The 12,941-nt window shown below is 56.9% G+C and overlaps 1 protein-coding gene across 5 annotated transcripts; it reads left to right on the top strand.

Moving 5' to 3' along the window:
- The first annotated feature begins 1,245 nt into the window (after positions 1-1,245).
- UPK3BL2 (uroplakin 3B like 2) lies at positions 1,246-12,642 on the top strand. 5 transcript variants are annotated; one of them, XM_043559812.1, is made up of 10 exons: positions 1,246-1,584; positions 3,078-3,259; positions 3,616-3,926; positions 4,602-4,773; positions 5,867-5,962; positions 9,968-10,120; positions 10,336-10,529; positions 11,042-11,118; positions 11,381-11,501; positions 12,351-12,642. In XM_043559812.1, exons 5-10 carry the CDS (start codon positions 5,888-5,890, stop codon positions 12,457-12,459), a joined length of 729 nt encoding a protein of 242 aa, XP_043415747.1. In that variant the 5' UTR covers positions 1,246-1,584; positions 3,078-3,259; positions 3,616-3,926; positions 4,602-4,773; positions 5,867-5,887; the 3' UTR covers positions 12,460-12,642. The 5 variants fall into 5 exon arrangements, with proteins under 5 accessions (XP_043415747.1, XP_043415746.1, XP_043415749.1 ...); XM_043559811.1 differs by having other exon boundaries at positions 5,398-5,962; XM_043559814.1 differs by lacking the exon at positions 3,616-3,926 and having other exon boundaries at positions 5,398-5,962.
- The last annotated feature ends 299 nt before the right edge of the window (positions 12,643-12,941 follow it).

Raw genomic sequence — 12,941 nt, 5'->3', positions numbered from 1 at the left:
AGGACCTCTCCAGGGTCGATCCCTTGGACTTGTTACACCTCGCCTGCGAGCCTTAGTGTTCACGTCTGTACAATGGGTCAGTCCTTCTCGTCACCCAGGGCTGCTGTGAGGGGCAGGGAGATGCGATGGTTCAAGGGGTCTGACGTGTAGATGTTCAATTAATGACTTTTTCTATTTTTCTCTGAGATACCTTTTGTTATTCCAGAGGAAGAGCTGTCACTTTGACCTTTCTTTGCCACCGCCCCAGAGACCCCTCCCCCCCCCCCCCCCAGGATGGGGACACAAGAAAGCTTTGGGGGCTTGTCCCTCCCCGCTGTCCGTAGGAAGGCCTGGAGCACAGACCGGGCACAGCCAGCTCCTGGCCACGCGGCTGGGCAGCTGACCCCCGGCAGCCCAGCCCACTGGGGAGCCCTCTCTGTCCCTGCCCCCAGCAGCCCTGGAAGCTGCCTGGCCTGAGGCGGAAGGCACCATGTTCTTGGGCGGGGGTCCCCATGAAACAGAAGCATAGGGACACAGCCCTCACCCCTCACCCTGCGGCCTGCCTCCCCCCACCTGCTCCTCCAAGGGGAGCGGGAGGAGGGGACCGTTGCCGGGCACCCACTTCGGGGTAGGACAACACACCTGGGGCCCGGCCCGGCCCAGAGACCCTCCGGTCCTTACAGAGGCCTCAGATCCCGTCCCTGTCCTTAGAGAGTGTCCCACCCACAGGGGAATTGTGGGTGGGATGGAATTGTGTCTCTCAAAATTTGCATGTTGAAGCCCTAACCCTTAGTGCCTCGGAATGTAGGGTATCTGGAGATGGGGTCTCTAAGATGGAATTCAGTTAAAGAGGTAATCAAGTAAGGCTTTTAGGGTGGGGTGCAATCCAGTCTGACTGGTGTCTTTATAAAAGATTAGGACAAGCAGTCACCAGGGATGCAGCGCGGAGGGAAGACCACGTGACCAGAGGACAGCCATCCGCCCGCCAAGGACAGAGGTCTCAGAAGAAACCAACCAAGTGGACTTGATCTTGACTTCCAGCCTCCAGAACTGTGACAAAATAGATGCTTGGTTTTTGTTTTTGTTTTTAAGTAGGCTCTATGCGGCTTGACATCACGACCCCCAGATCAAGAATCACATGTTACTTTTTTTTTTCTTTTTTAATGTCTATTTATTTTTGAGAGAGACAGAGACAGAGACAGAGTGCAAGCAGGGAAGGGGCAGAGAGAGAGGGAGACACGGAATCTGAAGCAGGCTCCAGGCTCCGAGCTGTCAGCACAGAGCCCGACGCGGGGCTCGAACTCACAGACCACGAGATCATGACCGGAGCCGAAGTCGCACACTTAACTGACTGAGCCACCCAAAGCCCCAAGAATCGCGTGTTCTAACGACTGGGCCAGCCAGGCGCCCTGATGATGCTTGTTTTGTTTTTGTTTTTTTGTTTTTTTTGTGATGCTTGTTTAAGCACCCTGATCTGTGGCTTTTTGCTGTGGCCGCCGAGTGGGCTAACCCACCCACCATTACAGCAGAGTGGGCAGGAGTAGTCACGGAGCTGGAGCGCACGGAGTAGGGGTCAGGGGGAGACGTTTAACGTCCAGCCAACAGGTGAGCAGAGGCTTTTGTGCATAGAGGCTCGGAAATAGGACGGGGCTTGGGGGGTGCACTGGGCAGGCCGAGGCCTTCAGAATGGACTTGGATGGGTGTAGGCCAGGATCTGCTCACAGCCCCCGACCCAGCTCTCTGGGTGGCCTTGCCCTTCCCTCCCCATACAGAAGCCAGAGGCCACTACAGCCGTGTCCTCGTCCTCCCCTACCATCCCCCGCACCTGTCCTAGCCTGGACACCCCTGACTCCTGAGAGAGAGCCCCAGGAGCGAGACGGGAGCCTGGCATTCTCCTTTATACCTCGTTTGCCCCACCAGGCAACCCCGCCCTCCTCCCCTGGCCTCAGTTTCCCTCTGTAAAATGAGCGAAGACCTCCAAGCTTCCCGGCTCAGACCCTCCAGTCCTGGCCTCCCCCAAACCCCACTCCCTGAGGATGACACAAGCTAGAGTTACCCACAGGAAAAGAATGTGTTGCCCTTGACAACCACTCTTCTCCATGACTTTTCTCCCGGAGGGACAGAGAGGAATGCCTCATTAGTCATCCTGGCCTCTCCCTCCTGGTCCCCAGCCCTGGTCCCTCTGCTCCCCTCCCCACCCAGTGGAGGTGGCCCAAAGCCCCTCCACCGCATGTTTTTAATGGAATCTCCAGGCTCAACTTTGCCCTCCGATCCCTGTGACTGGAACCCTGTCCTTGTCTGAGCCCCAACTCCATGGGGCTGGGGCAGTGGGAGAGCCCCCCGGGTAGAGGGTGCCATGGGCTGGGGTGAGGAGGGGTGGGTGGGAGGGTTTGGGGGCTGAAGGGGCTCAGCTCATCAGACATCTCCGGGTGCCTCTTCAAGTGGGGTCCTCTGCGGACAGAGCTGCTGGGCTCTCTGACGGCCTATTGGGGGGATCAGTGAATAAATTACCCACCCTGGAGCGCCTGGGTGGCTCAGTCAGTTGAGTGTCTGGCTCTTGATTCTGGCTCAGGTCACGATCTCACGGTTTGTGAGTTTGAGCCCTGCGTTGGGCTCAGTGCTGACAGCTCAGAGCCTGGAGCCTGCTTCAGATTCTCTCTCTCTCTCTCTCTCTCTCTCTCTCTCTGTTTCTCTCTCTCTCCGCCCCTCCCCTGCTCACACTCTGTCTCTGTCTCTCTCAAAAATAAACATTTAAAAAAATATTTTAATAAAATAAAAATAAAGTACCCACTCTTTTCCCAACCCACACTTCTCCTCTAGAGCTTCTGCCCACGACCTGTGCCCGCAGGGGTCCTGGCACATAGTAGCCCTTCAATAAACGGTGTGGCAGCTGCACTGGACATAGAAACTAAAAAGGCCTCAGTTTCCTGACCTCCAGCGGCCCTGTGTCCCGTGGGGGGAGATGTAAGCCCACCTACCCCAGGCTTCGGTGGATCAAGAGCGAGCCAGGCTTGCTTGCCTCTTGGCCCCAAAGTTGTGCAATTTCACTCAAAGGAGGCACCCCCCTATTGAAAGAGCTTTCTGCTTTATGATTCCAGGTGTCCGATGCTATCACTAGACCAGGGAAGTGGTGAGCTGCCTGTCTCGAGGGATGAACCAGCAGAACTGGAAGGGGCTGGATCACTGTGCCGTGGAAAGATTAAGGACCAGGGTGGGCTCAATGAGCCGTGGGCGTCTGTCCCCCTTGGGATTAGCACCGCTGGGTCTCTGTCAGCATTCGGTGAGTGGCCCCTAGGCTAAGCTGGTGCCGGGGGAAGGGACTGGGTCACCCGTACTTCCCCTCCCTGCACAAAGTCCCAGGCTGCCCCTGGAGGTGCCCGAGCCTCTCCTCGGGACAGGCTGTGATGGTTGCCATGGAGCTGGGGCCCTGCCTGGGGACATGGGGCTGGGGTGGGCCTTTGGGAGCATTTCTCTGGTGGCCCTGTGTTTGGGTGCGGGTGGAAGCCACACCTCATCACATGAGTCACCCCAAAGGTACAAGGCAAGGTAGGTCCTTGGGAATAGACTGTTCCCTGGGGCTTGGCATGGGCCCCACCCAGTCGCTCTGGGCATCGTGGGCCCCTTCCCTTCACACAGGGACTCACTGGAGCTGGGGACATCTGGACCAGGAAGAGGGGAATCCAACAGAGAAGCTGGCCTCTACCCAGAAGCCACAACATTCTAGTTGTCAGACTGATGCTGTAAAATAAGATGGTAACCGCTGGCCACCCGGCCAGATCCATGGAACAGGGAGGTGGCCAATTAGCAGTCAAAATAATTACTGAGCACAGATATTGTGCTGGACCCTGGGCTCAGCAATGGGGACACAGTGGGGGAACCAAACAGACCCAGTCACTGCACTCCAGGAGTCACTGTTAACGAAGAGAAGAAGCACTCGTCAAATAACGGTACAGCCAGTTAGTACCGTGGTCGAGTAGAACATAGGGCAAAGTTACAAAGACTAAAATGGCCTGATACTGATACCCAAATAGAAGATTGGTCCAAGAGGGGCGCCTGGGTGGCTCAGTTAAGTGTCCGACTTCAGCTCAGGTCGTGATCCTGCGGTTCACGAGTTCAAGCCTTGCATCAGGCTCTGTGCTGACAGTTCAGAGCCTAGAATCTACTTCAGATTCTGCGTCTTCCTCTCTCAACCCCTGCCACGCTCACACAATGTCTGTCTCAATAAATAAACATTTTTTTAATTTAATAAAAAATAATATAATTTAAAAAAAAAGAAGATTGGTCCAAGAAATGAATCAGGAAGTCCAGGAGCTGACCTGAACACACACACACACACAAACACACACATGAATCAGGCATGAATGTCTCTGTAACCTTTGAGATATAGGATGCATCAGACTTCTTTGTTTTCTGAATCATATTAACTCTGCTTCCTGGTGTCCACTCTCTGGGGCTGTGGGTCCCATAGCGATCACTTTGTGTGGCTTTCCTTCCCTCGTTGAGCTTGTGCCAAAGTCCCGGGGCTGACCCAGGCTAGAAAAATGGCAGTGGGTGGAGGTGGTGTCTCTGGCCTTGGATCTGCCCCGGTCCTCCTTGTCACTATCATCATTTCTGCCACATAGTGACACACGGCTGGGAGCTGCTTCCCCTGGTGATATCCAGTTGTGCCCGAGTGGGGGCCGGCCATCAGCTCACTGACCAACATCAGAGAGCATCCCCCAGCCTGGCTGAGCCTGTCACCTGCAGCAGCCCCATGATGAATCTTGCAGGACTGGGGAGAACCCCTGGAGGCCGGTGAGTCTGGGGAGGAGCCCTCGTACCTTGTCCTTGGCAGGACAAACTAAGCCAACGGCACCCCAAGTGGGCTGTGGGTGTGGATACCGCTGGTACATTATGGGAGCTTGTCCTGGGTCAAGCTGAGAGGGGACACTGAGAATTGCCTATGTCTGTGGTATATGACAACAAAGGGAAAGGACTGATTTTTTTTTTCAGTATTTTTCAGTTTTGGGGTTTTTATGGAGGCTTGATGTAGGAATAATTGATTAAGCCACTGGCCACTGGGGAAGTAGGGGGGAGGGGGCAGAAAATTCCAACCCTCTCTTTGTGCTGGTGTCCTTGGCCACCAGTGCCCATCCTGCAGTTATCTAGGGGCCTTCCAAATGTCACCTCATTAACATAAACTCAGGTGGAAAGGGGCTTGTTATTGGGGTGCCTGGGTAGCTCAGTGGGTTAAGCGTCCTACTCTTGATTTCGGTTTACGTCATGATCTCACAGTTCATGAGTTCGAACCTCACATCAGGCTCTGTGCTGACAGTGCGGAGCCTACTTGGGATTCTCTCCCTCCCTCTCCCTCTGCCCCTGCTGTGCTCTCTCTCTCTCTCTCTCTCAAAATAAGTAAAATAAATTATTTTTTTAAAGAAAGGGGCTTGTTATGAAAAACAAAAACACTATTTTCGTCTTTACTACTGTGGAGCACTTTGAGGGAACAAAGATACCCCTTTAGGGGCCTCATGCCGGGTACCGGACCACAGTATATCTCACGGCAGACACAGGTAAGTGATCCTGGACACACAGCAAACCGAGGACAGTGGGGGTCCTGGGGGTGGGGGCAGGAGACAGAGGGACGCAGGCGCAAAGAGGGAAAATACAAAAGTAAACTCAGGGCCTTGTGCAGAGCAGTAGTAATCAGCGTGGGCCACGAACTGAGACGGGAAACATCAGTGTTCCCGCCGGCCCCCAATGCCACACAGATCCACAGGGAGAGAGTCCTGAGTATGACCAACCTGGGGCCAATCTCCAGCTCGAGAGGCCACTGCAGGAAGGTTGGGCTCTGTTTTCTCATCTGTGTAATGAGATTAGTCATAATGCCTGCCCTACTCACTTCTAGAGGAGCTGAGGAGATGAGTCGATGAGCAGGAACGTGTCTTCAGAAAGAAGCGAGCTCTCCACCTGTTGTGATGTTCGCTCTCAACGCCTTTCAAAGGTAGAGGAGAAAAAAAGTAAATACGTATATTTATTAATATGTATTGTATAAAAATACGTAATATATGAAAACATGTTGGGGCACTTAACTGACTCACTGGGTGGGAACGTGCAAGTCCTGATCTCAGGGTCATGAGTTCAAGCCCCATGAACATAGAGCTTCATAAAAAACAAAAAGAGAGAGAGAGAGAGAGAGAGAGAGAGAGAGAGAAGGGGCATCTGGGTGGCTCAGTCAGTTAAGCATCTGACTCTTGATTTCAGCTCAGGTCATGATCCCGGAGTCATGGGCTCGAGCCCCACATTGGGCTCTGCACAGGACATGGAGCCTACTTGAGATTCTCTCTCCCTCTGCCCCTCCCCTGCTCATACTTGCACACACTCTCTCTCTTTCTCTCAAAAAAAAAAAAAAAAAAGGAAGAGAGAACTTATTATATATAAGTATATATATTATATACACAATAAGTATGTAAAGGTACAGAGGTACGTAGAGAGTAACATAGCGTATATATACTCGTATATCTGGGAGGGAGAAGGTGGAGGGCAAATACAGCCAAATGCTCACAGTTGCGAATCCGGGTGGAGGCTCTATGAATGGGCATTCACCGTACTATATATTTTCAACTGTCCTAAAGGTGTGACCATTTCTATAATAAAGAGCTGGGGAGGGGCGCCCGGAGGGCTCAGCCGGTTGAGCGTCTGACTCTTAATTTCCGCTCAGGTCTCGATCCCAGGGTCAGGGGATGGATCCCCTCGTCGGATTCTGTGCTGGGCGTGGCACCTGCTTAAGATTCTCTCTCTCCCTCTGCCTGATCTCCCTTCCGCTCGCTCTCTCTCTCTTTAAAAAAAAAAAAAAGCTGGGGAGTTAAAGAAAGCCCAGACCCTCTGGTTGGCCCCCACCCTTCTCCCCTCCACACCCAGCGGGTACGGGAGGGCCAGTGCCCCCTCCACGGAGCTGTCAGCAGGAGCAGGGCACAGGTGTGTGCAGGGATGCCCTTGAGGTGACAGCACATGACATCACAGTGATTGGAAAATGGAGACGCGTGCCAGGGGGCGAGGGTGCTAGGGGAGCATTTGGGGGGGCACCAAGCCCGACCAGAGCACATGTCTAATAGTACTGGCCCCTGAGGTAGGTAGGACAGGAGGCTTCTGGGGACTGCAAGGTAGCAGGGTCCTCCCGGAGGAGGCTCCCCCCACGCACACCCCCAGGCTCCCCCTGACCTCATTCTCATTTCCCTTCCCTGAGCTTTGTTGTTTTTTTTTTTAATTTTATTTTTGGGGTTTTTTTTCCCCATTTATTTATTTACTTACTTACTTACTTTTAAATTCGCATCCAAGTTAGTTAGCATACAGGGCACTAATGATTTCAGGAGTAGAATCCGGTGATTTCCCTGAGCTTTTGTTCTGGCTTCAGCCCCCGGTTCCCTTGGGGCCGAGTCAATCATGAAGGAAATACAGTGATTTCCAATCTTGAAAAATCTGAAACTCTCTGCCAACATGTCCCAGTAAAGAGTTGGTCACGAAAAGCCTACCAGGCAGTTACATAGTTGGCAGGAGTATTTACCCCTTTTGGAGGTCACTGTCATAAACAGTTGGCACAGTTTAAGTCCTTTCGGGGGGGAAAAAATAGTGTACGTGGGCTGGCAATCAAATAGCATGTAAATGTATCATAATAACTAGAGACTATTTATAATTTTTTTAAAAGTTGTTTTTTTAAGTACTCCACGAAGGAGTCTGAGTTTTAGGAGGGTCGCTCCGGCCAGATGCAGCTGGATAAGGAGAGGAGGCAGGGCGATGTCGGGGAGCTCCCCGCTCCAGGGCCCAGGCTGCAGGGGGACAGCAGGGAGTGCCCTAAACTTGCCTTTGGGTGTGACCGGCTAATCCAGGTTCTGCCCCACCCGGCCGGTGATCTTGGACAAGCCCCTTCGTCTCCATGCTCCTTCCGACTAGAAAATGAGGGTACCTCCCTTCAGCACGGGGTGACTGTGGGGGGCCCCAGGTGCTAGGTAGGCAGGACTGTCACGGGGGCCATGGGGAGCCCGGAGCTACCACCGCCTTCCTTGGCCCCTCCCCGGCCAGGGCCTCCTGGAGTGGGGGGTGGGAGCATCCACGGGCTTGTCCAGGCAGCGGTGCCTGATTGTTCTCTTCAGACCCCTCCCTGGGATGCCAAATCCGTAGGGCCAGTGGATTCTGCCCCCAAACCTGTCTGACCAGTTGTTTGGGAAGAGGGGGCACCTGGGAGGAGCTTCAGGAGGTACCGGAGGCAAGCTCTCCAGTCCCCCGGCAGACAGCACGGCGGAAGCTCTGGGACACTGCAGACAGACGGACGGTCAGACACTTGGCCTGGCCATGGGGCTCGGTGGGGGACAGTATCGGCTGCCGGTGCCACTGTGGCTGCTGTTGACCTGCCTCCAGCAGGGGACAGGCCTGGGTGAGTGAAGGGGGACGGGGCACCGTGCCTCCGGCTTCAGGAGGACAGACCCCCCCTCCCCAGCTGCTTCCCAAGCCCCAAGTCTGGGGACTGGGTCCTGGGTGGGTCAGGGGAGATGGCCCACCAAAGGGGTCACAGACAGACACCTGTCCCCACACCCAAGACAAGGGAGTGAGCAATGCTTCCTCCCTCTCTTTAGGGTTCTCATCCCCATGCCTCCTGAGCTCCCATCCTGTTCTCAGCAACCACCTCCCCTCCTTCTGTCCCTGAGGAGGGTTTAAACAAGTTTACAAGGGCAACTCCCGGAAGGAAGGAAGCTCCCCCCGGGGGGCTGCAGGCACTGGTCACTGTGGGCTCTTACACTAGAGGGGCTTAGAGATGCAGCGCCCCATCTCGGCTGCTCCACTCCTCCCTCGTTAAGTGGACATTAAGTACCTGCTGTATGCAGTGTGCACTGGGCCTTGGAGACAGGAGCGGGGGCTCTGAGGAAGGAAGAGTCTAGTCCTGAACCTCGGGAGCCGAATGGGATGGACATGAATCCTGCTGAGGGGAACTGAACGAAAAGAGGGAGAGGGCTCTGAAGACTTGCGTGAAAGCCAGCCTCCCCTTTCTGCTGCCCTCCAGGACTGGGGACTGCAGAGAGAAGGGGCACGGTCCTCGGGAGCCTTCTGGGCAGCAAGGCTGGACGTGGCCACATTACTTGTCCTGGGTCCTGAGTCCGTCGCGCCCCCATCTCTGACATGGGGGCCCAGGGTTCTTGTCCTTTCCTGTCCCCACCCTTCCCCAGTGAGGCTGAAGCAGGAGGGTGGGGGTGGGGGGTTAGGGCACAAGATCCAGAGGGCCAGGTGCCTGGGGTGGGCTGGCAGGTGGCACAGCCCTGGGCCAGGAAGAGAGGATGTCCCGTGCTCTCAGCCAGGACACCTCCAGGAGGGGCACGTCTGGGCCTGGGGTCTTGCTGGGGACCTTCCTGTGTCACCCCCTCACAGCCCTCCAAACCGCTCATTCCTCTTCTCAAGCAAACTAACCTGGACCATCTGGGTGGAGCTGAGGGACTTGAGAGGCAGGTAAACTGAGGCCCAGAGAGTGCCGGAGCTCAAGGTCACGGTCAAGAGTCCCGTCTAAGGTTTGGGCTCAGGCTCAGGCTCCCTTAAATCAGAGTCTCGCCCCAACAAGGCCTAAGACATCTTCTTCAGAATTGTGTATGCAGCGGGGGAAGGGGTCTCCTGTGTCTCTATGCCTTCCCCAGGCGCTGCCCACCGCGGAGACCCCAGTGACTCAGGTGGGACAGGGCCTCCCTCCTGACCTCCCACAGTTCCTACCCCTAGTAGGCGAGCAAGGCAGGAGGCAGGGCCGGACTCGGTCGCCGGCCCATGCCCCACGGGCAGACCCTCCTGGTTAATGCCTGACTGGAGCTTCCAGGAAGAGCCTCCACTCCTCCCTCAGATTGGGGCCCCCGGATCAAGTCTGTGCCTCCCCCTTCAGACTGGGGCTTCCAGGACCATGACTCCCACTTCACACTGGGCTATGGGGGCTTGGTTGTCCTGTTGAGCCCTTCTGTCTGTCCCCCGCCTGCCCCAGAGCGCATCAGCTACGTGCCCCAGCTCTCCAGCCCCACCCTGGCAGGGACACTCACCCAGTCTACCTTCACGCTGGAGCAGCCAAGGGGCCAGTTCAGTCGCCTCAACATCTCCGACTTGGACACCATCTGGCTGGTGGTGGCCCACAGCAACGGTGGGTGCTGCAGGGGCAGGCCTGGGTGTTCCCTCTGTGAAATGGGCAGGAGGCCTGGGCGGAGCGGCGGCTGTGGGGGGAGGGGAGGCTGGTCTGCAGGGGATGAGGCGTGAGGGCTGTCTGGCCAGGTGGGATGGGGTGGGGCGCTGCCCTCGCAGCCCCCACCATCTGACCTGCGGCTACCCTCAGCCACCCAGAACTTCGCTGCCCCACAGAGGGTGGAGGACATCCCAGTCCCGGCTGACTTCAGCCAGAGGGGCTACTATCTCACGCTGATGGCCAACCGGTTGCTCTACCCGGGCAACCAGCCTGGCAACCAGCTCCGGGTCCTACGCGTTGGCAATGATACCCGCTGCTCCCCTAAGAGGAGAGGCTGTAACCACCCCCTGCCGGGCCCCGGCCCCTATCGGTGAGCTCCTGCCTGTGCCCAAACCTGAGGCTGGGGCAGCTCCAAGCTGAGTGCCTGGGTTTCTGCTGGGGGGTGGGGGTGGGCAGGGGGCAGGGACCAGGGACGCCTTGGTGAATTCTCCCTTCTTTCTTGGGCAGAGGGCCCCCCACTTGAGCCCCTCCCCCCATGGGCCATCTCGCCCCTGCAGGTGTTTTCCCATCCACAAACTGTCCCCAGCCCTGTCTCCCCTCACTCAGGGCTTGATTCACTGATGTGGGGTGCTGGGGAGCTAGTGCATGCCACACACATTTCCTAAGTGAGGATGTTGAGGCCCAGAGAGGGTGAGGGATGCGCCCAAGGCTACACAGCTGGAATTGGAACCCCTTCTGGTGGGTTCTAAGGCTGGCTTTCAGGCCCAGTCCCCAATTCCCCAACCTCCCAGTACCCGGGAGTCAAGAGGTCAGACAGGTGCCGGGGCCAGAGGGTTTCAGGTTCCGGGGACCCCCACCCCCAATCCTGGGTCTCCTTCTCAGAGTGAAGTTCCTGGTGATGAGTGACAGGGGACCTGTGGCTGAGACAGAATGGTCCAGCGAGACCCGCCTGCAGCAAGGTACGGGGCCAAACCAGCAGGTCAAACACTGGGGCTGGGGGGCTGGGGCCTGGGGGACTCCTGAGGTCGGGCTGGGCTGGGGAGAATGGACCAGCCCCCCATCAGAGCCACCATTACCATCCTGCTGTCTGCAGGTGCCCCTCCCCCAGCTGGGGCAGGGATGGTTGGTCTGGAGGCTGTTCCAAGTCCCCCTTCTGGGTCAGAACTCTCTTCCCTCCCCCCCAACCCCCCACCTGCCTGGGGTCCCCCTCACACCTCTCAGCCAAGGCACTACAGGCTGTCCCAGGACCCCAAAGCGCGGGCACCGTGGTCATCATTGCCATTTTGTCGGTCTTGCTGGCTGTCCTTTTCACTGCCCTCCTTGCTCTGCTTATCTACACCTGGTAAGTGGCCAGGGTCTGGGCCCCCTGGGAAGGGTGGGGTCTCTGACCCAGACCACCTCTTATCCTCCTCGTCCTCTCAACCCAGAAGCCAGTAGGGCTTGTGAGTGTGTGTTCGTGTGCGTGTGCGTGTGCGTGTGTGTGTGTGTATGCATGAACCCCTCCCTCCTTTGTCCCTTTCTGCCGACCAATTGCCGGTGCGGGACGGTGGTGGCCTGGGCGTGTCCTCGCTCTCTGAGCGGCACCCTTCGCCCCCTGGCGGCAACAGCTGGAATTGCGAGTAGGGGGCTCACCGCAGACACTCCAGATGGGAGACCCCGAGGCGGAGAATTGCTTTCAGTTGAAGCGCTGAGCTTTGCCTCAAAACTTCATTCAGAACTCGCATGCTGGGGCCTGGTGGACAGGGGTGCCCACAGGGCTTCCTAGAGAAAAGGGGAAACCTGGTCTCTGGGTGGGATTTGGGGAAGGGGGGAGCAGTTCTAGGAGGGAGGGGGGAGGGCCTGGGGCAGGAGGGTTTCTGGCAGCCAAGCAAGGGGTGGGGCGCGGGGGTCATGACTCCCAGCTGAGGAAAAGGGCTGTGTCCTGAAGGCCAGAGGGAGCCAGTGGCGGCTCTCGATGAGGGGAGACGGGGCAGACCCTGGGGTGCGGGGAGTAGAGGAGAGTGTGGGGGCTGGGAGGGCACAGCTGGATTTGTGAGGTTTAGAGGAATAGCCCGGTTCCCTTAGGTTAATCCAGCCCGGCCAGTGGAGCCTCAGTTTCCCCAATGCTCCTATGCCTCGAGCTCCAAGCCATGGGCAGTAGCTGTAGTACTTGGATCAGGCCCTACACTCATCTTCTCTCCCCTCCCCAAAGTCATGACACCTGCAGGAGCGCTCCCATTTCGGGCCCCGAGCAGTCGACTTGCGTGAGAAGATACAACACCCACCACGTGACTGACCCCCCAGCCGTGGGGGCCTCATGAGGGGTCCGCACCTGCCCCTCGGCCTCCTCCCTGGTCCAGGCTGCAGATCCCGGGCTGGGAGCATGCCCGGAAGCTTCTGGAGCCCTGGAAGAGAGTGTTTCCAAGTGAGGGTGAGGGGAGAGTGTCCTTAGCCCAAAATTAGGCCTGTCTCTGTCAGAAATAAATGTCCCCAGCAGCCCTGCACATCTGTGTTGTTGTTCACCTGGGGAGTCTCCCTGGACCCCTGTCCCCAGCTCTCCTGAGCAGGGTGGGAGTGGGGGCTCTTAGGAAGATATAGCACCGGAGGTGAGGCCCAGGGTCCCAGGCCAGCTGAGCCATCTGGGTCCCGGTAAGCCTCTCGTCTGGCCTCTATGTCCCTATCTGGAAAACGAGGGTGATTACACTGGCCTCACTGGGCCCAGGTTACTCTCCACCAATGAGATGAATGTGTTCACCCTGCCCTGCATGTCTGGCCCTGGGTGTCCCAGCCCCCAGTGTCCTTC

Source organism: Prionailurus bengalensis, chromosome E3, assembly GCF_016509475.1.
Source record: "Prionailurus bengalensis isolate Pbe53 chromosome E3, Fcat_Pben_1.1_paternal_pri, whole genome shotgun sequence".
NCBI classification, from domain to species: domain Eukaryota; kingdom Metazoa; phylum Chordata; class Mammalia; order Carnivora; family Felidae; genus Prionailurus; species Prionailurus bengalensis.
This window is presented reverse-complemented; position numbering and strand designations above follow the sequence as displayed.